The sequence below is a fragment of the Microtus pennsylvanicus genome, chromosome 2, assembly GCF_037038515.1.
Source record: "Microtus pennsylvanicus isolate mMicPen1 chromosome 2, mMicPen1.hap1, whole genome shotgun sequence".
Taxonomy (NCBI): Eukaryota; Metazoa; Chordata; class Mammalia; order Rodentia; family Cricetidae; genus Microtus; species Microtus pennsylvanicus.
In genome coordinates this window covers 117,523,961-117,548,819 of record NC_134580.1, presented here as the reverse complement: position 1 = coordinate 117,548,819, position 24,859 = coordinate 117,523,961, and the positions used below count along the sequence as shown (strand labels likewise).

Sequence of the window (24,859 nt, the reverse complement as noted above, 5' to 3'; positions counted from 1 at the left end):
GATCAACCTGCCAGCACCCACTCACCAGGACACCCCTAGACAAATGTCAGCCAATCAGGGGTCTGGAACCTCAGAAACCCCTCACCCCCCACCTTTACTACTATAAAAACTCAACTCTTGAGCTCGAGGTTCTCCGTTTATTCCAATACATTGGACATGCGGAGAGACCGAGTTTGCAAACTTGCATAAAATAAAGGCTCTTCGCTTTAAAAACGGGACTCGGTCTCCTTGTTGGTTTGGGGACACTTCGTGGATTTGGGCATAACAACTACATTTTCCTTCTTCCTAGAGTAAAGCTGACTCCAACTATACTGTAACCCAGATAGAATCCTTGTTTTCCATAGGTGTCGGGTTGCAAGGATGAGGGAAGAAGGGTTCTTCAGCAACGCCTTAATCAATGATGGCCACTATTTCCATTTTGTGCAACTGCGCTAGTCAGCTAACCACGTGGGTAAGAGGCAGACACACCTTGCAAATTAATTACAGAGCAAAGTGAAGGCGAGATGGGTAACGGTGACTGCACAGTTACGACAACAAACAAACCCAAATATATCAATAAATAAATAAATAAAAAACATATCAGAAGCCGCAGACAGACCTAGGTGTCTCTGCTTTGAAGCCCAAGAACCCGTTACCGGATAGATGGCAGAAACACGGCTTAGAGACATAGGGCGTCTGCTTCCGGCCTCGTGTGCACCCTCAGCCAATGGAAAGGCTTCACGCCACTCCCGCTTCCTCACCCTGGCAACGGGCGAGCGATTACTTCCGGTGTAAGGAGTGCTCTGCGCTGACGCGGGTGAGTGTCCCTCGTTCTCACGCTGTCCGCGTCGCCGCCGCCGCCGAGCCTCGGTCTCCGTGTGGCCCCGCAGGCCCGTGCGGCGTCCTCTCCCGACCGCACGGGACGGCGCTCACGTCGCCACCTGCCTGTCCTGGGGCAGGGGCCCACGGAGTTCCAGGCCCCGAGTCACGGTCACGCGTGGGGCCCGCCAGTTTCCTTGGCTGCGGACTTTTCGTAGCGCTTCGCGCGCTGTGCAGTCACAGGCTGCAGGGAACTCGCGGTCCCCGGGTCCGCGCAAGACCGGCGATGTGCCACATACCGGTGTCGCTGTGGGGCCAAAGCTTCCCGGAATGTCTTAGAGGCCCGGGTAGAGTCCCGAGGGACGTTAGCATCCAGGGCTGAGGCATCGGAGGCTAGGACGGAGTAGATGAGGCAGCTGGAGAGGCTGGCGAAAACAGTAGCTGGAGGTGTTTTGAAGTAGAGGCATAGAGATTCCTAGTTCAACCTAATTCTGCTAGGGAGAGAAAAGAAAGCTTCACTGGGGGCCATTGGACTAAGATCCTTGAAAAATAAGCTAAGGACATTTAGCTCACACACTTGGGCGTTTAATAATTTCCCTTTCTGTTTGTTGTAAATAAACCGTTTTCCTCTCACGACTTCAGAGAGCAGTGGTTATTAGAAAACGTTTGGGAAATGCAGAAATAGTTAGAGATTAGCATAACTGCTAAGGATTTTGTTCTTTCTCATTTCTTAGGTGTTTTAAGCTATGACCTGAAAGTGTATAAGCCTACAGTTCAAACTAAAAAAATGCAGTTTGTGTATGTTGTACTCACTGCATGGAGCATGGATAGATTGGTTATGCTTTGTCTTTTTTTTTTTTTTTAATTTTACGTGTGAATGCATGCATCGTAATGTCTGTCTGTGCACCACGTGCGTATCCATGGAGGCCAGTAGAGGGCATTTAATTTCCTGGAGCTGGAATCATGAATGGTTATAAGCCAGCATGTGGTGCTAGGAACAACTGAAATCCTCTGCAAGAGAAGCAAGTGCTCTTTACTGCTGAGCCATCTTTCCAGCCCTGGTTACGCTTTTTTCGTATTGGGGTGTAACCAAGGCAGTACAAAGTCCATTCTTTTACATTAAGTCTCTCTCTCTCTCTCTCTCTCTCTCTCTCTCTCTCTCTCTCTCTCTCTCTCTCTCTCTCTCTCTCTGTGTGTGTGTGTGTGTGTGTTTACGGTTTTCAAAGGTTTTGTAGTATTGCTGTTTAGTTCCAGAACGTTTTTATCAGCTTCACCAGAAATCTTGTACCCAATATAGTTAACCCTCCTCCAACGGTCCCCCTCCCCCAACTTCTGATCCGTGGTTTCAGTGTGCATCTTCCTGTTTCATATATTTTAAGTAAATAGAATCATGTAACAGGTGTCCTTCTGTGTCTAGTCTCTGAAAGGGTAATGTTTTCAGGGTTTGTCCATGTCTATGCAACAATACGTTTATTCCTTTTTATTTATTTTTCCCTGGTTTTTCTGGGGATGGACCTCACACATGCTAGGTAAGAATTTTACCACTGACCTACACATAACTCACTCCTTTTTATGGATATGCAGTTGTATTGTTTTGTATTTTGGGCTGTTTGGAATAATTCTACACATCCTCTGACTTTCTGTGTGGATATTGTTTTTAGGGTGTGGTCTTGTGTTTTGAGAACTGAGCAGATTTTTCTGAAGTGGCTCCAGCATATTGAATCCCACAGATTAGGAAGACCTGCTTCTCTAATGCCTGGCAAACACCTGTTTTGCTTGTATGCATCTTAGTGGTATCTCGTTTTGATTTTTATGGTTAATAATCTTAACCATCTTTCTATGTACTTTTTGATTCTTATATAGTTTTGGAGAATTGTCTAATGTTCAACCAGATTTATCTTTATTATTATGTCCATGCACCACATGTGTGCCTGTTATTAACAGGCCAGAGCTACATAATAGTGCTTCAGATAGAGAGACCCTGTCTTTAAAACCTAACAATCAAAAACCACCACCACAACAAAAAACGATGATTCTAGAGTCACAAATATTTACCCCTGTACAACTTCTGGTAACTCTAAATGTTTTTGTAGTTTCGACTCTTGTTTCTGATGTACTTAAATTTGGCGTATAGTAGCAGAGGGGAGTGCACCTTTACTTTTTGCCTTCTGGCTGTATATTTTTCATCACCTTTGGTGACTTTCCTTTTCCCACTAACTGGTTTAGGAATCCATCTTGAAAATTAATTTGCCATAAATAATGTTAGTTATAACCATTCCTTTCTGTTGAACTCTTAGGTTGCACATATGTTCTTAAAATTCCATATTATCATATATTAAGCATAGCATGGATATGTAAAGCTAACCAGGAATGGTGTCACATGCTGGAATTATTCCTAGAACTTGGGAGCGGAGGGAGGAGGAGCAGGAATTTTAGGTTAGCCTTGGCTACATGACACCCAGTCTCACAAAGCAAAACAAATTATCATCAACAACATAAACCAACCTAAGAAAGACTAAGCTTTTTCTGTTTAAAATTTAGGTAGAAGGTGTGCCCGGAAGTAGAATTACTGGTTCAAAGATGAATTTAAATTTGTTTAGAACTCATTTAATGAAGCATTGCAATCTCAGTGTCATGACACTAAAAGCACAAAATACTGTGTTTTATTTTTTAAAACGAGAGCTTCTCATCTCATGTTCCTGGTTGGCCTACAACCCTTTATGTAGGCCAGGCTGGCCTTAAACTTGCAGCTGTCCTCCTGCCAATGCCTCTCTGAAGAGCCACTGTGGTCAGCCAACAGCATGGTTCTCTATTATCAATTACAATAGCTTACAGGCTGGATTTCTTCTGTAAAGACATATTTTATTATCAGATAGGTGATTTCTTGACTATCTTCTCCTACACTGCCTTGGAAAGATTAAACAGGACACATGATACTTTTCTAAATTGTTTAATTAAAAAGCATGTCATCACAAGTGATAGGAAAATTTAAAAATAGTATAATATACATATATGTGCATTGTATATACACATTGTATCATATATATCCATGTGTATACTACATATAATATAAATATAATAATGTATAATGTAATATATAATAAATATATATGAGGTCAAGGTCAAGATTTATGCCATAAATTAGTACCTAGAAAGTCCCTGAAGTAAAAAAAAAAATAAAGTTTTATTTTGATGACTAGTGAATTAGCATTTATCTTGGTCTCAGAAATGGTCAAATAAAGTCTCTTTTCAGTGCCTAGTATTTAATAATGCAAGTTCAAATATGGAGGATACTAGAGAAGACAGGATTTCTCAGTTCTCTTTAGAAGTGTATCTGGGATACTGTTAACAGTCTGTATAGACTAGGTCATATGTAGTTTCTGGAGAAATGATACCAACAGTATTGTGTATTTTCAGGCTTTTCTTTTTTTTTGCATTTTTTTATTTATTATTTTTTAATTTATTTATTTATTAAGGATTTCTGCCTCCTCCCCGCCACCGCCTCCCATTTCCCTCCCCCTCCCCCGATCAAGTCCCCCTCCCTCATCTGCTCGAAGAGCAATCAGGGTTCCCTGACCTGTGGGAAGCCCAGGGACCGCCCACCTCTATCCAGGTCTCAAGGTGAGCATCCAAACTGCCTAGGCTCCCACAAAGCCAGTACGTGCAGTAGGATCAAAAACCCACTGCGATTGTTCTTGAGTTCTCAGTATTCCTCATTGTCCGCTATGTTCAGCTAGTCCGGATTTATCCCATGCTTTTTCAGACCCAGGCCAGCTGGCCTTGGTGTGTTCCCGATAGAACATCCCCATTGTCTCAGTGTGTGGGTGCACCCCTCGCAGTCCTGAGTTCCTTGCTCGTGCTCCGTCTCCTTCTGCTCCTGATTTGGACCTTGAGTATTTTCAGGCTTTTCATACTTATAGACTCCTTTTCAAAACAGTTACATCCAGCTTAAGGTACCAGTACAGTTTTGTTAGAGATGATTTTTTTTGTTCTTTTATGAATATTCTTTATTATTGGATTTTTTTTTTTTGTTTTGTTTTTCAAGACAGGGTTTCTCTGTAGCTTTGGAGCCTGTCCTGGAACTAGCTCTTGGAGACCAGGCTGGCCTCAAACTCATAAAGATAGATCCGCCTGCCTCTGCCTCCCTGAGTGCTGGGATTAAAGGTGGGTGTTCAGCTTCTATATCCTCTTACGTATTATCTCTGCGTGCTGGGATTAAAGCTACCATGCCCAGCTCTTTTTTTTTTTCATTTTTTTTTTATTGATAAAAGAATAAAGAAAAAAAAACAAATTTCCACCTCCTCCCAGCCTCCCCTTTCCCTCCCCCTCCTCCCACTCTTCTCCCCCTCCTCCCACTCTTCTCCCCCTCCTCCCACCCCTCTCCCCTTCCCCCCACTCCTCTCCCCCGCTCTCTCCAGTCCAAAGAGCAGTCAGGGTTCCCTGCCCTGTGGTAAGTCCTAGGTCCTCCTCCCTCCGTCCATATCTAGGAAGGTGAACATCCAAACTCCATGCCCAGCTCTTAATCACTGATGTCATGAGTATGTTATGCTCATACATAGAACGTTTGTATCTTTCTACAATGTTAGAATTTATTTATTTATTTATTATTAGAGAGTGCATTGGCATATTACTTTGTTGTTCTAGTGTTTATTTGCCTACAGGCTACAAACTCTGGGTTAGACTTCAAGGACTGCATAATTGGGTGTGGTAATTCCAGAATTCTGGAGGTAGAGTCAGGCAAGAGTAACAGAAATTCAAGGCCATTGTTGATAACTCTTCAAGGCCTGCAGGGGGTACATTGCTGCCTTCTCTCAAAAACAAACAAACAGAAAATCAAAAAGAAAGAAAAAAAGATTCACAAGTTTTTGTTGCCTCTAATTTGTAAAGTTATATTTGCCTTGAGCCAGCTGTTGCAAACCCAGGTTCTTTGATCCCAATCTTAATTACTCCAATCACTCTGCGTACTGTGCAGTGATGACCACATACTGGAACCCACACTAACACACACATCATCACAGAATGCGGTAAAGGAGGTGCAGGGAGTTCAGGCAGTTCTCAGAGGCCTTCCTGGAGGCCCAGGTGGAGGCTGAAGCAGATGTAGAGCAGTAGGAGCCAAACAAAGCAGGGCTGCAGGGTCAGAGCTGATCCCAGGCCTCAGGGTTGAGTTGAGCTGCAGAGGTGATGTGTGGAACCACGGAGGCAGTCGAGGTGAGGTTGTGGGGCTAGATCTGGGCAGACGATAATTTGAGTGGGCCATGTCATCAGTGGGACTTAGCTTAATCCTCAGAGACAGTCCAGATTCCTTTGCCTGTGGGACCCTTTATACACACCCTGGTGGTGAGATGACAGGTTGTTGAGGCTGTTGCTCAGTGTTAGGATGCCCGGATAAAGGTGTAACACCCTTCCTCAGACTGCTGTCTTTGGTAAAGTTTTGGCTTGTTTCTGTCTGATAAAGGTTAATATGCCATGCCCATGTACTCTTACGTTTCCAGTCTGGTACGTTTATAGAGGTGTTTTTTTACGTTAAAGAAAAAGTTGATTTTCAGTCTTGTGCCATGGGTGGTGCTGGACAGATAGCAGTGTCTGTGCACAGTGTGTACAATGAGGAACAGAGTCAATTTGCCTCTGTGTCCGCACTCAAAATGGACAAAATTTGGCTTGTAAAATGGAGTCACCCAGGCCAATGCGTGGCCTGGAAGCCAGTGTTTTCTGTCTTGTGACTTAGAGCAGGACACAGCTTCTCCACAAGTGAACACCTCCTTTCCAGGTATGACCATTAGCAGTCTATTATGCCTCCATCAGCGGTCGCTCCCATTGCTTCTCCAGCTTTAAGCCACGCGATGGCTCACTTTCTGTCCACTTAAATTTTTTATAAATGATAGATTGGTGGCCTTCCTTGGTTTCTATTCACTGTTTCTAATGCTTATTTATATTCTACTCTTTGTAATGGCTCACTGATGCTCTGTTTTACAAATATATCACATTTTGTTTTTAATTAATCCATTGTCACTTGATGAGCATTTAAAGTGCTCCCTAATTTTGGCTCCTATGAATAAAATTTGGAAATCTGTGAAGAAGTTAACTTTTATTTATTTTTAAGAGAACTACTTACTGTGTCTGTGTGTGGGGCATGCACTTGCCTCCTGAGTGCTGGGATTAAAGGTGTGCCCCACCCCTGCCTGGTTTAGCTTTAGATTCTTAACTCTCCTTCCCCAGAGTCTCAAATTTTACGATTATACACTTGTGCTGTCATGTCCAGCCTTGGGCATATGATAACACTCTTAACCTTTTTTTTTAAAAAAAAATCTTAAAAACATTTTTATTGTATATGTGCCATGGCACATGTTTGGAGGTTAGAAGGCAAATTTCAGGAGATGGTTCTCGCCTATATCATGGGTTCTGTCTGAGTTTTGAACTCTGATCACAAGGCTTACGTTTCAAATGCTCTTTTTATTGGCTTAGCCATCTTGCTTTGGGGGATCCATTCCAGGACCTTGTGCATGTTCGGCACACATGCTGTCTCACTTGTTTTCGGCATCTATGTAATCATTAATTCTTTAAGAAAATTTTGTAGAGAATGAGCAAGTTGCCAGTGTTAAGAAATATTGTTCACAATGAATTTTAATATCATTACTGATAGGGAAGTTGTGAAATGTTCATATTTAAATACATTGTTCAGAAATGAAGGCAATATGAAGATGAGCTATAGAATTCTTTAAAGATTGAAATATTTAAAGTAATTTATGATGTTTATGGGCTTGGATGTAGACGTGCACGGTTAGAGCTTATCCAGCCTAGTGTTCTTAGTTCTCATTGCATAGAACTTTTAATACCTGCACATCTCTGATCATTAAGAACATCTTGTTGTGGGTATTGCCTCAGAATTGAGCTGAAGCAATAGATGTTTCTCTTGAGCTAACACTTGGTATAAGTGTGCTTAAATAATGTAATAACAGTGACAAGTATGAAAACATATCACAGAGGTATTTAATGTTAATCAAATGTCATGCCCTACCCCCGTCTGATCGGCAGAAATCAATGTTTTTCTTTCCTTTTCCAATTACCTGTAGTTTATGTGTCCCTGTAAATTCAAGATTCAGAAAAATTGAAACAAAAATAGCTCCTTTATGAGTCATTGGGCATGTTTTTCTATATTCTTTTCTGAGGTATCACTATAAAGATGTCACTTTAGAAATCAAAGTAAATTCAGAATATGGCATTTCCTTTGTTACAGCAGTTTTAAAATGGAATCTTATAGTTTCTGGATCGTGGACTTAGTTCAATAACTAGTGCTTCTGTAATATATATATATATATATATATAATGTATATATATACACATATACGTTGTATGCATATATATTAAGCTTCTCTAAAGGAACAGATCTGATAGACTATATAGATAACATTCATTACATGTGTACGCCTTAGTTAGGATTTTATTGCTGTGGGGAGACACCATGACCATGGCATTTTTTTTTTTTTTGAGATGAGGTTTCTCTGTGGAACAGTTTTAGCTGTACTGGAACTTGCTCTGTAAACCAGACTGGCCTCAAACTCAGAAAGATCCGCCTGTCTCTGCCTCCTGAGTGCTGGGATTAAAGATGTGCACCACCATGCATGGTGACCATGGCAACTCTTATATAGGAAGACATTTAATTGGGGCTGATTTACAGTTTTGGAGGTTTAATCCATTATCATCATGATGAGAAGCATGGCAGTGTGCAGGCAGACACGGTGCTGGAGAAGGTGCTGAGAGTTCTACATCTCGATCCACAGGCAAGCAGAAGGAGACTATGTGCCATACTAGGTGTAGCTTGACCATATAAGACCTCAAAATCAACCCCCACAATGACACACTCCAACTAGGCCACACCTCCTAATAGTGCCACTCCCCTTGGGCCAAACACTCAAACATGTGAGTCTATTGGGGCTTTTCCTATTTAAACCACCACATTGTGTGTATATACATCTATCTATCTATCTATCTATCTATCTATCTATCTATCTATCTATCTATCTATCTATCTATCTATCTATCTATCTATATCTATGTTCTATATATATTTAAAAAGTGGAGCCGGGTGGTGGTGGCACATGACTTTAATCCCAGCACTCGGGAGGCAGAGTCAGGTGGATCTCTGTGAGTCCGAGGCCAGCCTGGTCTACAAGAGTTAGTTCCAGGACAGACTCCAAAGCTACAGAGAAACCCTGTATTGAAAAACCAAATATGTGTGTGTGTATACACACACACACACACACACACACACACACACACACACACACACACAGACAGACAATAAATATACATTTCTTAAAAAGAGTCTAATTTTTCGATCAAGGTATTCTGGATATCATTGTATACCCAACTATGGTCTCAAACTTCTCAGTTGATTATTTGTATGCTTTAAAATAGTTTTTAACTAGATGTTTGTTCCATGTCTATAAATCAAGAACTTCTTCATTCCTTCTAGTGGCTGCTTTTAATTGAATCGAATTGATTTATCTTTGAACCAGCTTCCAGCTGTGTAACCCTCTTGACCTTTATTTTGCAATCCTCTGTCTCAGCCTTATCGAATCTGTATTATAGACATATGTCACAATGTCTGACCCCTTCCTTTTTTCAATTTAATATGATTGAGTATTTTTTATATTTATTTATTTATTAATTATGTATACAGTATTCTGTCTGCGTGTATTCCTCCAGCCAGAAGAGGGCACCAGACCTCATTACAGATGGTTGTGAGCCACCATGTGGATGCTGGGAATTGAACTCAGGACCTTTGGAAGAACAGGCAAAGCTCTTAACCGCTGAGACATCTCTCCAGCTCACGATTGAGTATTTTTACTTAACACTGTCATTTAAAAAGTTTTGACCACCCCACTGTCATATTTTCTTTAAATCTCTTTGTTGCTTTTAAAGTGGTATGTTTAGTCCTAATTTAGAATAAATTCTGACCTCTTTGTTGTTATTAAAATTTAATTGTGTAATGTTTTTGAATTTTTACTCCATAGTGACTAAATTTAAAAGCTTAATGGCATTAGTCACTTGAAAATTATTTTATTAAATTTTATGTCTCATTACTTACCTGTGGAGAACTTCCTGCTTTTCGTGCTGACAGCTGTTTGAAAGGGTGCTTGTTTAATTTCTTGGGTTAGACATAACTTTGTTAGCATTTATGTTTCATGATTGATTCTTGGTTTAGACATAATTTTGTTAGAATTTATGTTTCATAATTGCACTGAGCAGCATTTAACTGATTTTGAGAATTGAAGAATTTTTTGTAAATGGAAACAGTGGTATTACACTCTGTAATCTCAGTACTCACTCAGAAGGCTGTGGCAGTATAGTCATGGGGCAGGGCGTTCAGGCCAGCTGGAGCCATATAGTGAGGTCTGTGCCAACAAACATTCAAGCTGGCGAGATGGCTCGGCTGGTAATGGTGCTTGCTCTGCAAGGCCAGCAACTAGAGCTTGATTCCCAGAACCCATGTAAGGTGGAAGGAGAAAACTGACTCCGCAGTGTTGTCCCCTGACTTCTACCTCCACAATATGTGCACATGGTAATACTGAATAAAAATTTAAAAATACCTCACATGTAAGTATGAATTTGTTGCTTTCTTTATATAGAAAGCTAGACTTTATCTTAGTTTAGTGTGCCAGTGGTGCTTGTAATTTCAAATGTCCCAGAGATTGGCTGGTGTGCAGGGAAAATAAAGTGATAGTCACGCTATGTTGAGGTCACTTCAGTATGGGCAACACAAAGACGACATTTGGACGAGGTGGAGTTTTTTTTTTTTTGGAGAGTCCCCCCCCCCCCCTTTTAAGGATCTAACTATGTAGTCCTGGGTAGGCTAGAACTGTCTATATATAACTTGATATATATATATATACACACACACACACACACACACACACATATATATATATATAAGATAGATAGATAGACAGACAGATGACGGGCAGATAGACTGACCAGGCTAGCCTCAAAGTTAGTGACCTCTCTGCTTCTGACTCTCCAGAGCTCTGGTAAAGGTGTGTGTTGCCACACTCAGCCCAGATGAGATCTTTTTATAGTAAGTTCTTTTGTTTATATGTCTTCAGACAAGTACTGTCACTGGAGATGGATATAAATTGTAAACTTGTTATGTTATGTTACTGTTATCCAATTCAATAATTAAAAAAATAACCTATTTTAAAAAATATGTGTATGACTTTTTGTAGGTAGTGTGTATGCTGGTAGAAAGAAAGCAGAGGTAATCTTTTCCTTCTTTTCCCTAGGGTAACTCTTTTTATAGTTGCTGTTGCATGGAAGGATGCTCTTTTCCTGATAGAAGATGATAATCTTGGAGGATGACCATGGAGAAGGGGATGAGTTCTGGAGAAGGACTGCCTTCCCGAGCACTTCAGGCATCCGCCGCTCAAGTCACAGTCAAGGAACCGGAAACAAGGCAGCCTTGTGAGGAGAAACGAGGGGGCTTTGTGCTGGTGCATGCAGGTGAGAACTTGTGAGGAGAAACGAGGGGGCTTTGTGCTGGTGCATGCAGATGAGACCTTGTGGGGGAGGTGGAGTAGCAACCAAAAAGTATGTTTTCCATTTCTTGCTGTGAAAAACACCAAAGACTGCATTTGTATCTGACAAAGAGGCTTGGAACCAAAGAACCTGTTAGATGTTATTCTGTATCTTGGTTGGAATGTTTTACAGTGGTACTTCTACCTACGGCTTCCTTATTTCCCCTCTTTTACTTACCTTATATAGTACATATGTTTGGATCAGTCATGTTAAAACCAAAGTAATTTTAAATATTTATTATTTTGTTTATTCTGTTTTCCCACCACACTCCACTCTTGTACAATGAGAGTTGAGGGGCTGGAGAAATTGCTCAGTGGTTAAGAACTATTGCTGCTCTGAGAGGACCTGACTTCAGTTCCTGGCAGCCACACACAGCGCTTAGAACCTCCTGTAACTGCAGCTGCACAGCATCTGATGCCTTTGGTACTCATGGGCATCTTCACATACATGACATACATAAACATGTGTGCATGCAGGCACACCTTCACCCACCCACAAAGATAAAATCAGGATCTTTAAAAAAAGAAAGAAGAGGCAAGATGAAGCAAATTTATGGAAATATGTGTACTTTTACTCAGTTAAAAGTAGACCTGGGACTCCCAACTCCTGCTTCTGAATCTCTGGTTCATTATCATCTTGACTGTACCTTTTTAGCAATACATCCATAATACCAGTAAGTAACTGTCTTTAAAGTTATTGGTAAACAGTGCAAGAATCATCTGAAACTTGGACAAGTAGTGACAGCTTTAGATCTGGAAAACATTGCTTTTGTTGACTTTCAGACACACTCTTGATGGTAACGGCACCCAGCTAAAGACTGTGCTAGAGATCAGAACGAGTAGGGATCAGTCTGGGTGATGGCAGAAAGTGGTGATCATGGGCAACCTCTGCTCCTCCCTTCTGAGTACCGACCAGGCCTGACCCTGCTTAGCTTCTGAGATAGCTAAGATTGGGTCAGTTCAGGGTGCATGGCCACAGACACATCCTCAATTTTTTTTTTTTTTGACACAGGGTTCTCTGTGTAACAGTCCTGCCTATCTGGAAACTCGCTTTGTAGACAAGACTGACCTCAAACTCACAGAGATCCACCTGCCACTGCCTCCCAAGTGCTGGGATTAAAGGCATGTACTACCATTGCCCAGCTACACCCTCCGTATCTAAATTATTGGAAAGTCAGACAGATTGTTGATTACAAAGAAGTCTATATTTTTACTTTTTTTTTTTTAAGATTTATTTATTTATTATCATACAGTGTTCTGTCTCTGTATGCTTGCTGGCCAGAAGAGGGCACCAGATCTCATTACAGATGGCTGTGAGCCACCATGTGGTTACTGGGAATTGAACTCAGGTCCTCTGGAAGTGCAGGCAGCGCTCTTAACCTCTGAGCCATCTCTCCAGCCCCTATTTTTACTTTTTTAAAGGGTTAAAGATTACATTTCTCACAAAATATATAGCTGTTTTGTTCAGCATTAGACTTACCAACATTTAGTCATTTGATTAGTACAGTTTTGTTTTTACCTAGCTATTGGCTAACCTGATCCTGACAATAGTAAGAGTCAGCTCTCTATGGGGGCACATTGTGGTGGGAGAAATACCATGAGTTTGAGATCAGTCTGGGCTACATAAAGAATTCCTGGCCACCTGAGTTACCCTGAAGAATCCAGTCCAAACCAACTAACTAACCAACCCACCAATCAACCAACCAACTGACTGACGAACCAACCAGAAAAAAAAGCCAAAACAAAATAGCCCCTTTTAAATTTTTGAAGAAATATTTATTTTTTAAATATGCGCATGTGAATATAGGTGCTCACAGAGGCCCAGGAGAGGGTGTTAGATCCTTTGGAGCAAAAGTTACAGGTAGATATCATCTGTCTAGCAAGTGTGGGAGCTGGGAACTGAGCTGGGGTTCTCTGCAAGAGCAGTACATGCTCTTAACCACTGAGGCGGGCTGGAGAGATGGCTCAGTGGTTAAAAGCACTGACTGCTCTTCCAGAGGTCCCAAGTTCAATGTGAACCACATGGTGGCTCACAGCCATCTATAATGAGACCTCGCACCCCCTTCTGGCTTGCGGGCACACATGGAAGGAATGCTATACATATAATATAATAAATAAATAAATATTAAAAAAAACCCCCACTGAGCTATCTCTCCAAACCCATCCTTTAAAGTTGAAAAGCAGAGTCTTATTTCTATGTAGTGAATTTCAGTGTTACTTGTAGTAGAGAAATCATAGCTCGCACAGTGCAAACACAATAGTGCAATAGTTTTTGCTGTGTCCCATTGCTTGGGAGTGCTCTGAGTGCTGAGCCTGTCTTTCCTTTGTCAAACAGGGATATGAGCAAGTATTAACCAGATTCTAAAGATTAATTGGGGCCACATTGAGCCCTTTTCTTTATTCTACTCAGAAGAATTTGCATACTAAACTTTTTGCCAGTAATATTCCCGCCTTACCAAATATTGCTGAAAGATTGGGATCCCTGAGATGGAATACAGCAGCCCTAGGATCACATGCTTCACCCCATAGGACTGCATCCATTAGTGTGGACTACTTATAGGCAGCATCCCTGATAGTCTATTGGTAATGCCTGCTTGATCTTAACTTTAAACGTTTATTCTTTGAAAATTTTATGTATGTATACGATGAATCTTGATCATCTTTCCTACAGTCCTTCCCTCCAGCTTTCCTCAGCCCCTCCCCAGCACATCTCCCTTCCAACTTCCTGTTTTATTTTTTTCGTTTTAAACAACTGAGTCCAGTTATTGTTGCCCACATATACAAGGATGTAGAGACCTCTGCTGGGCTTTGGGCAGCCTTCTAGTGGCCATCACCCTAAAGAAAAATAACTCAATTCCTCAACAGGCGTTAGGAGCCCCACCCATTTCCATGCTGGATATATTGTTTTAAAGATAGTTTGATCTTGTGTGTCTTGTATAACTAGTTATAACTAGGTGCTATGAGTTTTTGGTTAGTAGCCACATGAAAACAGCATTTCTTCCGTCCTCAGGTCCTTCCATTCTTTCTGCTTCTTCTCTGTTCTCTGAGCCTTGCAGGGGGCTAGGAGTGGTCAATGTGCATGTTGCATTTGTATCTGAGCACTCATAGTTACTAGTTTTCAGCACTTTGGACAGTTATGAGTCTGCAGTAGCCAGTATCTTCTTTAGTAAAAAGATTGTCTGACAAAGATTGAGAACAGCACACATTTAATGGATAAATATTTAGAGAGCAATTTGACAAAATGGCCATTTAGCAAAGCAACATTGATAGGTTCTCCTGTAGAGCCTATAACCTTCCTGACCATGCATTTTGACTGAGAATAGTGCCTGGCATGAATTCCCTCCTGTGCAGCAGACCTCAGATCTAATCACGAGAGTGGTTGGTTATAACTGTGGGCACTTACTGCTGTTGCACCAGAGGGTCCATCATGCCCCGTGGGTTTGTATTGTAGTGTTCAGGGTCCAGAACACCGTTGATGTCTCCTCTCCTCTAGTACATTCTAGCATTATGAAAGCTAGCTAGCGGGGAGTTTCCTGATCAGTTTGATTGATTTCTATGTCCTGTAACTGAAGTACGAGGTGTCTTCAGCACTTAGGTATTACTCTGTACTTATGGTGGACAGTCGGGAGCAAAGGCAGTAGTCTATATTGTTTTTGGTACTTCTGGGAACTTCCTGGCCAATAATTCATAGGGAGTTGACCTGTGCATGAAACAGATATTTAATAACCCATCATTTGGAAACAGTCTGTTTATCCATGTGGGGTACTGACATCTAAACTTTTTTTTTTAAAGAAAGAACTAAATATAATTAGCTTACCAAAGGATGTGGTTTAATAATGCTTCTCCATAGGTTGTTAGTTTTGGTTAGACCTACCCCCTGTATTCCTTTCCTCAACCACTGCCCCCTTCTTCTCTTCAGCCTTTAGCTCTTTGTACTACCCCCTCCCATGTTCTTCATATCATATGTGTTCTGCTATCTCTTTTATTTTTTCTTGAGTTGCAAGATCATGTGGCTTCTTTATGCACAATGCACACTTCATTTTTGTTAGCACTTTCATGTCTCCTTGTTTCTCAGTCCTCTTTACTCCACTGTCCGCTTGAAACCTCTCTGCATTCAGCATTCCACCTCTGAATTTCATTTCCCTTGTATTTTGGTGTCTTCCCCGCTGAATGAGTTCTCCAGGTTAAACACACAAAACAAAAGATTTGAAGGAAGGGTCTATATATGAGAGGAACATGCAGTGTTTGTCTTTGGGCCTGGTGACCTCACTCAGTATTTTTTCCAGTTCTATTCATTTGCCTGCAAATTTCATGATTTGGTTTTTCTTTACAACTGGGTAATATTTCATTGTGTGTATGTACCACATTTTCCTTATCCATTTGCCAGTTTTTGGATATCTAAGTTGATTCCATTCCTAGCTGGTGTGAATAGAATGTCAATGACTATGGATATGCAAGTCTCTGCTGTAAGATATATAGTCCTTTTGGGTATGCATATCCAGGAGTGGTACACCTGGGTCATATGGTTCTGTTTTCAAATACTTGATAATTTTTCCTCTGTAGATCATGGCGTCAAAAGAGAGCTGTGAAGATAGGTTTGACCAAGACTGATAGTGACTCTATGAGCTTTTAGCTTTCTCTGAAAGAGAAACTTTTTGAGCCTTAGGGACTCTAGTTGCTTAACCATTGTTTCTGTTGTCCCAGGTCCTTGTAACACTGTTTGTGGGTCAGTTTTTTTCTCAGCCTTGAGAAAAGTTGTGTTATGTTTTCACTAGATCCACAGGAGAGTTGGGAGATTAGACATGTAACTTTAACCTTCCTTAGCTTTGACCTCTATGGAATCTACTGAATGAGGAGAGTCATACTAAAGAACTTTAATAAGAACATTAGCCAACAAGAGATTAACGTTCTTGTTTCTCTTCCTTTTGCTCCCCTTTTCCTTGAACTCCCATCCCTAGCTTGACCCTCTTAATTAAAAATAAGGATCTGGAGAGATGGCTCAGACTTTAAGAGCACAGACTGCTATTCTAGAGGACAGGAGTTCAATTCCCAGCACATACATCGTAGTTAACAATTGCCTGTAACTTCAGTTCTGGGGATCCAGCGCCCTCTTCTGGCCTCTGTGGACACTGCATGCAAGTGGTGCATAGACTTACACATAAAATAAAGACACATAAATCTTAAAAAGCATCAGAAAGCATTTGCTTTTGAAGAGGACTCAAGTTCACATCTCAGCATTGATGTTGGGCTGCTCACAAACACAAGTACCTCTGTCTCCAAAGAATGGAACAGTTTTCTTCTGTTTTCCTTGGACACTTGTGTGAATATGCACATATAGACAGACACACAGAATTAAAAGTAATAAAAATAATTTTTAAAAATTTACTTACGTATTGTGTGTGTGTGTGTGTGTGGGAGAGAGAGAGAGAGAGAGAGAGAGAGAGAGAGAGAGAGAGAGACAGACAGAGACAGAGACAGAGACAGAGAGATACATGTGTGCACTCGTGGACCAAAAGAGGACATTGGATTTTGTGGAGCTGGAGTTGGGTGGTTGGTTGTGAGCTGCCTGATATGGGTCCTGAGAACTGAATGGGGTTTCTTTGGAAGAATGGCAGGTGCTCTTAACCACTGAGCTGTCTCTCTAGTTCCAAGGATAAATTTCCTTAAGGAAACTAGTTTATTTGGAGCCAAACTTTTAAGTAACTGTCTGTAGGATTTTTGGAGAATTCTTGAGAATTTTAGATTCTAAATAGTATTTCCCAAATTAAAAGATCACTAGAGAGGGACTTCAAGGTTCTTTGTTCCTGGCACCACCTGCTTTATCAACTCCATACCAAAGGAACTCCTGAGTTTAGTATTTTTTAAGTTAAAAACCACATTTATCTATCTATCTATCTATCTATCTGTCTGTCTGTCTGTCTGTCTGTCTGTCTGTCTATCTATCTATCTATCTGTCTCTATCTCGCTATCATCTATATATCTGTCTGTCTCTCTGTCTCTATCTCTCTTTCTCTATCATCTATCTATCTATCTATCTATCTATCTATCTATCTATCATATCTATCTTCTATATCATCTATCTGTCTGTCTGTCTGTTTGTCTCTCTGTCTCTATTTCTCTTTCTCTATCATATCTATCTATCTGTCTATCTATCTATCTATCTATCTATCTATCTATCTATCTATCATCTATCTATATCATATCTATCTTATCTTCTATATCATCTATCTATCTATCTATCTATCTATCTATCTATCTATCTATCTATCTATCTATCTATCTATCTATCTATCTATCCATCTCTATATCTCTCCTTCTCTGTCTATCATCTATCTATCTATCTATCTATCTATCTATCTATCTATCTATCTATCTATCTATCTATCCATCTCTATATCTCTCCTTCTCTATCTATCTATCTATCTATCTATCTATCTATCTATCTATCTATCTATCTATCTATCTATCTATCTATCTATCTATCTATCTATCCATCTCTATATCTCTCCTTATCTATCTATCATCTATCTATCTATCTATCTATCTATCTATCTATCTATCTATCTATCTATCTATCATATCTATCTTCTATATCATCTATCTGTTGTCTGTCTGTTTGTCTCTCTGTCTCTATTTCTCTTTCTCTATCATATCTATCTATCTGTCTATCTATCCGTCCATCTCTCTATTTCTCTGTCCCTATCTATCTATCTATCTATCTATCTATCTATCTATCTATCTATCTATCCATCCATCTCTCTATCTCTCTGTATCTATCTATCTATCTATCTATCTATCTATCTATCTATCTATCTATCTATCTATCTAATCTTGTCTGTCTGTCTGTCTGTCTGTCCATCTAATGTGTGTGGTGGTGGGGGAGGGCCTGTGCCACAGGACATTTATGGAGATCAGAGAATAACTTGTGGAAGTTGGCTTTCTCTTTTTGTCTTATAGGCCCCTGGAATAGAACTTAGGTTGTCTGGTTTGCTGCAGGTATCTCTAATCTTGGTAGAGGTTCTTGAAAGGGGGTGGGGAGTGATCATGGGAAGGATCTTTAAGGACACATGCTCTTCTTAGGAGCTCTGACAGGAAACTTTTTTGAATAAGGATAGCAACTGTATGCTATGGGAGCAAATTTTGCTCCTTCAGCCAATAGCCTTTAAGATACCAGCCCACTTGGGCATGGTCTCTTAAACTGTTAAAGCAGCTGTAAAAGCAGCTGTAAACATGCGCCCTCTCTCTTGCTTCTGCCCCCCCCGTTTCCCCTTAAATAAATAACTCTTTTATTATTCATAATTCTGAACTGATGTGGGATTGTTTTGTGATTTATGTAATCAACTCTAGAGTCTAGAATCCCATACAGCCAAGGCCCTGGGACTGCATGTGTGGGCTGCTTTTCTAGTTGGTGGAGCCACTGGTAGTTTAGCAGTTACTAACATTTTTTTGTTCTTTGTTTGTTTTTTTACTGTAGGTGCAGGTTATCATTCAGAATCCAAAGCCAAGGAATATAAACATGTATGCAAACGAGCTTGTCAGAAGGTATGAGCAGCGTGTGTGTAATGCCTGTGATTCTGCATATGAAGCTTCACCTTGAGATTGACAGTTTTACTTTTCATTTCCAGTGAAGTTTGGCTGGATCCCAAAGTTATTGTACTCATATTTGTAGGACTTTAGTCCTCAGTTTCTAGTTTGATCAGTGTTTTTAATTCTTTGAATGATGTTTAGCTTTCTCCTCTCCTTCCCCAGATTGAAGTCTGTACTTTTATAGTTATGGGCACATAAAACCATATCCTTTTAAATATTCCTACATGACTGAATTCTACGGAAAGGTGGGGAAAACTTCCTCTTAAGTAGTTTATTGTCTTTCTTCCTTTCTTTAAAAAATAATTTTTGAGAATTTATATATGTATGTATGTATGTATTTTATTTTATTTATTTTTTATTTTTTTATTTTTTTTTGAGACAGGATCTCATTTTGTAGCTCTGGCTGGCCTGGAATTCACTTGCTTTTGCCTTCCTGTGAATAAATACTTTTCTTGATGTCTCAGTGTCAGCAGGTCACACACCCTGCTCTGCTTTCAAGTGTCGAGTGGAAATGCTGACTGATTTTTACTCTGAGTTTCTCATACTTTTAAGTCTTTGCAAAGCTTATGATAGGTTTGCTGAGCTGGTTTTACAGTGAATAATTTCTCCTCTTGGTTCCGCAGGCAATTGAGAAGCTGCAGGCTGGTGCTCTTGCGACAGATGCAGTGACTGCAGCTCTGGTGGAGCTTGAGGTATTTCTTCTCTCTTTTCATGTTTTATTTAAAATATTTGAATTTATGTTTCTTCTTTTTAAATGGCATGAAAATGCTGAGTTAGCCATATGTCATGTATCCAGTGTTTCCCACCAATATTACCAAGGCAATATAAAGGATTTTGAAACTGAAAGGATGGTTTTTAAAAATTATTTTCAAAGCATGGGATAAATCCGGACTAGCTGAACATAGCGGACAATGAGGAATACTGAGAACTCAAGAACAATCGCAGTGGGTTTTTGATCCTACTGCACTTACTGCCTTTGGGGAAGCCTAGGCAGTTTGGATGCTCACCTTACTAGACCTGGATAGAGGTGGGCGGTCCTTGGGCTTCCTACAGGTCAGGGAACACTGATTGCTCTTTGAGCAGATGAGAGAGGGGGACTTGATGGGGGAGGGGGAGGGAAATGGGAGGCAGTTGCGGGGAGGAGGCAGAAATCCTTAATAAATAAATAAATTAAAAAAATTCTTTATAAAAAAATAAAAAATAAAAAAAATTATTTTCATTGGTGACTTTTTCTGAGTTAAAAAAAATTGTTAATTCCTTCTTCCTCTTGTTTTTGTAGGATTCATGGTAATAAAAGTTATTGGTGATAGTTATTTTCAGTAGGACAGTTTTTGAAGTTCACATCCCCAAAATCAGATATATCTTTAACAACACATGATGTCAGCTCTCTAGCAGTGTCAAAAGTGGAAAGACAAGTTTTTCTTAAAAATTTATTTATTTATTTAATATTTCTGTCTCTTCCCCGCCACTGCCTCCCATATCCCTCCCCCAATCAACTCCTCCTCTCTCATCAGCCCGAAGAGCAGACTGGGTTCGAGACAGGGTTTCTCCGTAGCTTTTGGTTCCTGTCCTGGAACTAGCTCTTGTAGACCAGGCTGGCCTCGAACTCACAGAGATCCACCTGCCTCTGCCTCACGAGTGCTGGGATTAAAGGCCTGCGCCACCACCGCCCGGCTCTAAAGACAAGTTTTACCACAAACGTAGCAGATAAAATCCTGAAGCTATATGTGTGTGTTTTGTGAGAGTGCCCTTGTTCCTCTGGGATTTTCAGGACCTTTCCAGGTTTACAGTTCAGTGGGATTTTCAGGACTGGTCCAGGTTTATAGTGGGCACTGAATTGTGTTGCGGAGGCTCTTGGTATCCACAGTGAGGGACTCCCAGTCTCTCTGACTCTGGAGTATTGATGAGTTTGAGGCTTGAAAAGACTGCAGTGTGGTGAGGATGGGTTTGTTAGTGAGCTGACCAGATCATAGAGATGACTGTTTCAGTGGATATGAAGACGTCGTGGGGAGGGAAGTGAAGACATGGGGATGAGCAGCGATGAGTGTGAAGGAGGAGGTGTGAGGTAAAGTAGACATTCCCAAGCTGACAGTTGTGGGCTTTTGCTTAGCCTTTGATATCAGGGAAAGTAGCTAGGGAGTTGATGAAAGCCCTGGCCATGTTTTCTGTACACTCTCTCATTTAACTGTAGAGCTGCACTTTGAATTATTGCTTTGTACATTTTAACCAACATTTGTAACATATCATGCTAACACAATCAAGGCAGATTGGAAGTGTGTGTTTGTGTGTGTGTGTGTGTTGTATGATTATTAGTTCTATTGACGTTTGGCCTCTGAAACATCTGATGTTGGGATTTGTTGGCGCTTGCCTATTGGGACCTAGCGTATCATTCATAGCAGAATGACACTGGGTGTATTAGAGCCTGCCCTTAACTCAGTTCTATCTGTAATAGAATGAAAATAATTCCTGCTTACAGAATTATGAAGATTACTATATGTCAATCACTTAGAGTGCTCTCTATAGGTTATAGTAAAAGCTGTTATGATGTGTTCTACAACCATCAACGACTGTTACTTTGTAAAGATTTTTAGATGTTCTCGATTAAAGACGGTAAGTGACATGAGAAAGGAGGTTATTGTATTTACTGCTAAATCTTCCTTTATTTATTCCTTTGTAGGGATATCCCTTTGTAGAAGGTGATGTCACAATTTTCATTTTGTGGAGTCAGTATAGGTCTGGGGGGAAGCTTAAAGAGTAATGCAGAAATATGGTATTATGGCAGTCATGAACAGAAAATTATATAAAATTAGGTTCAAAACACTTTAGAGTAACTTTAATTTTGTAAGTTAAAGCTATATCATATTGAATATTTGTTTCTATTTCTCCCTGCTTTTGTAAATAATTACTTATTTATAGTGAAGAAAAATACTTTTTGGGACCTCATTATGGTGATACATGCCTATAATCTAAATATTCCCTAGGCTGGGCATGTTTGAGGCTAGCCTAGGCTACTTAGTGAGACCTTAACAGCTGCAAACTCACAAGCAACAAAATCCATCCTGGACTAATGAGTTATTCATAAATAGGTGGAATTTATAGTATTTAAAAATTTTTAAGATGTTTTATTTTATTTTTTATTTTTATTTTGTTTTTGGTTTTTTGAGACAGGGTTTCTCTGTGGCTTTGGAGCCTGTCCTGGAACTAGCTCTGTAGACCAGGCTGGTCTCTAACTCACAGAGATCCGCCTGCCTCTGCCTCTGCCTCCCGAGTGATGATGTTTTATTTTTATTTTATGTGTATGAGTGTTTTGTCTACAGGTAGCCTTCCTTTCTCAGATTCTTGAGTACTTGGATTATAGATAGGAGAAGGCTAATCTTGGGTTTGAACCTGACACCTGGCAAGAGAGGACTTCAGCTAATGAATTGCTTTCATCAGAAAGGGCTATGGTTGTGTGTCTGAGGCATTTTAATTAATTGATGTAGGAGACCCAGCCCATTATGTGTGATGCTAGACGGAGCAGGTGGGCCTGGGTTGCAGGAGAAAACAGGCTAGTGTCCTGTTGGTCTCTGCTTCAGTTCCCACGTCAGATTTCTGCCCTGGCTTCCCGCAGTGGTGAACTGTGACCTGAAAGTTGTAAGACAAAATAAACCCTTTCCTTCCCAAATTTCTTTTTGTTAATTCCACTGGTTTGAGACCACTACCACAATTTAAAGCTACATTTATAGCAAGCTTTAATTAAATACTGGCCAAGTGGATGGGCTCTTACCAGGTCCATCTCCAGGTTTCCAGAAGATGGCCCTGAATCAAGTTTTGCAGCATCTTAAGTATTTCCCTTAGATCCAGTCAGGGACAAGCATGCGTCTGGACATTCCTTCAGCCTACATCCAGTTAGGGACAAGTGTGAACCTCTTGCCCACATGTGATCCAACATATTCGGTGCAGATGGGTCAAACAAACTTGTTTATGGGAGTGGAAACATGTTGCTTGTTATATCCCATAAACAATAGCATCCAGCATTTGAGGAACTGTTTTTTGGAAGGGGCTTGCAGATCAGAGGCATTTTGTTTCATGGATCCCTACGGCATAGTGATTAAAACTTAAAATGTAACTTTGATTTTCACATTTTCCATGGTGTTTATCATATTAATAAGGAAGCTAGCTAGGATTAGGTGTCGTATATCTTTTATTGAAGTGCATGTGCATAATTTAAATGTCAATTGGGATGATTTTCCTGTATTTTAAGAATTATGTGGTCATTTCCTTTACTGTTCCCTGGAATCTGTCCACCTTAAGTGTTTGAAATATATTAAACCCAGGATAGGTTTTCTTCTAAAGAGTTCAGTTGAAGCTATTATTGTAATATTGAAACTATTATTGTAACTATTGAAACTATTATTGTTATAGTTTGGATTAATGGAAAGAATAAAAAAATTGGATTATGTTTTCTCTGTTTAGATGAATATGTCATCCTAAGTCCTTTGAGCATTCTGAAATGAGAAAAATCACAGGAACTCTGATTTATATTGTTTTACATTCAAGAGTAACATCCACCGTCAAGTTTAGTCATCCCCTTCATTTACGTCTCATCCTAGATATGCCTTTTCCTTTGGATTTAGAAAGATGCGTTTTTTGGTGTTATGAGAGGAGATAAGGTCTCTCTATAGTGGTTTAGGCTGTCCTTGACTTTATAATCCTCCTGCTTCAGACACCCAAGAATTGGAATCACAGATATATAGCATCAAGCCTGATTCACTCCAGAGGGTGGGAGGGTTTGTGCACCTGTGTGTTTGTGTGTGTGAATGTATGTGAGTGTTTTGGTTTTCAACATAGGGTTTCTCTGTGTAGCCTTGTCTGTCTGTCTGTCTTGGAACTTGATTTGTAGACCAGGCTAGCCTCACAGAGATCTGCCTGCCTCTGCCTCTTGAGTGCTGGAATTAAAGACGTGCCCCACCACACCTGGTTGTGTTTATCTTTTTAAAAATTAAGGTTTTTCTTAATTAGAAGTATTAGTATTAGTATTTTTATTTGAGACAGGGTCTCTCTGTTTAATTCTGGCTATTCTGAACTCACTGTGTAGAGCAGGATGGCCTCAAACTCACAGAGATCCTTCTGTGTCAGCCTAAAGTTAAGTTTTTTAAAAAGTATTTTTTTCAGATATATTTTTGTTATTATAGTGCAGGCTGGCTTAATTTATAATTCTTCAGATTTCACAGCCTTAGTGCTGGTATTATCTTTTATTTATTTTTCAAATTTACTTTTGTGGGTTTTTTTGAGACACAGTCTAGCCCTGGCTATCCTGGTACCTGCTATGTAGATCAGGCTGACCTCAAACTCACAGAGGTCTGCCTCTCTCAGGGCTGACTCTTCCCTTCCCAATGATGGGATTAAAGGCTTATACTACCACACCTGGCTAGTTATATAGTTTTTGATTAAATAAATTATATAATTTAAATAAATTGTCTGTTGTTTTTTCTTTGCCAGATACTAGAATTGGTATGAATTCCTTGAGCACACTCCTAAACACAGACTGAAGTAACTGAAATGAAATGGTTTAATGATTCTTACTGGCTAAAAAGGGTATTTAGCCTTGTGTTTAAGAAAGTGTGATCATTTGTGTTTTTCCAAATAGTGAGTGTTTAAATACCAGTATCAACTTTATACAGTAGAGGAGGACGAGACAGGTGAAACAAAAGGGACTTTTCACATGCACCTTCCCCTCCTTGGCATACCCTCTTACATTCCTTTCTCCTCCTCCTCCTCCTCCTCCTCCTCCTCCTCTTCCTCCTCCTCCTCCTCCTCCTCCTCCTCCTCCTCCTCCTCCTCCCCCTCCCCCTCCCCCCTCCCCCTCCCCCTCCTCCTCCCCCCCTCCTCCTCCTCCTCCTCCTTCTCCTCCTCCTAATGTA

The 24,859-nt window shown here is 40.3% G+C and overlaps 1 protein-coding gene across 6 annotated transcripts in view; it reads left to right on the top strand.

The window, feature by feature from the left end:
• Window positions 1-738: 738 nt before the first annotated feature.
• Tasp1 (taspase 1) overlaps window positions 739-24,859 on the top strand; it is a 222,667-nt gene continuing 198,546 nt past the window's right edge. For 4 of the 6 annotated variants that reach the window (XR_012909713.1, XM_075962313.1, XM_075962312.1 and 1 more), the window contains exons 1-4: window positions 739-796; window positions 11,079-11,295; window positions 18,844-18,911; window positions 19,580-19,648. Coding sequence is in view for 3 of the 6 variants with exons in the window: in XM_075962313.1 (XP_075818428.1) it covers window positions 11,151-11,295; window positions 18,844-18,911; window positions 19,580-19,648 (282 nt within the window). In the remaining 3 variants the exon portion in view is untranslated. The other 2 variants (XM_075962315.1, XM_075962316.1) reach the window with 2 other exon arrangements.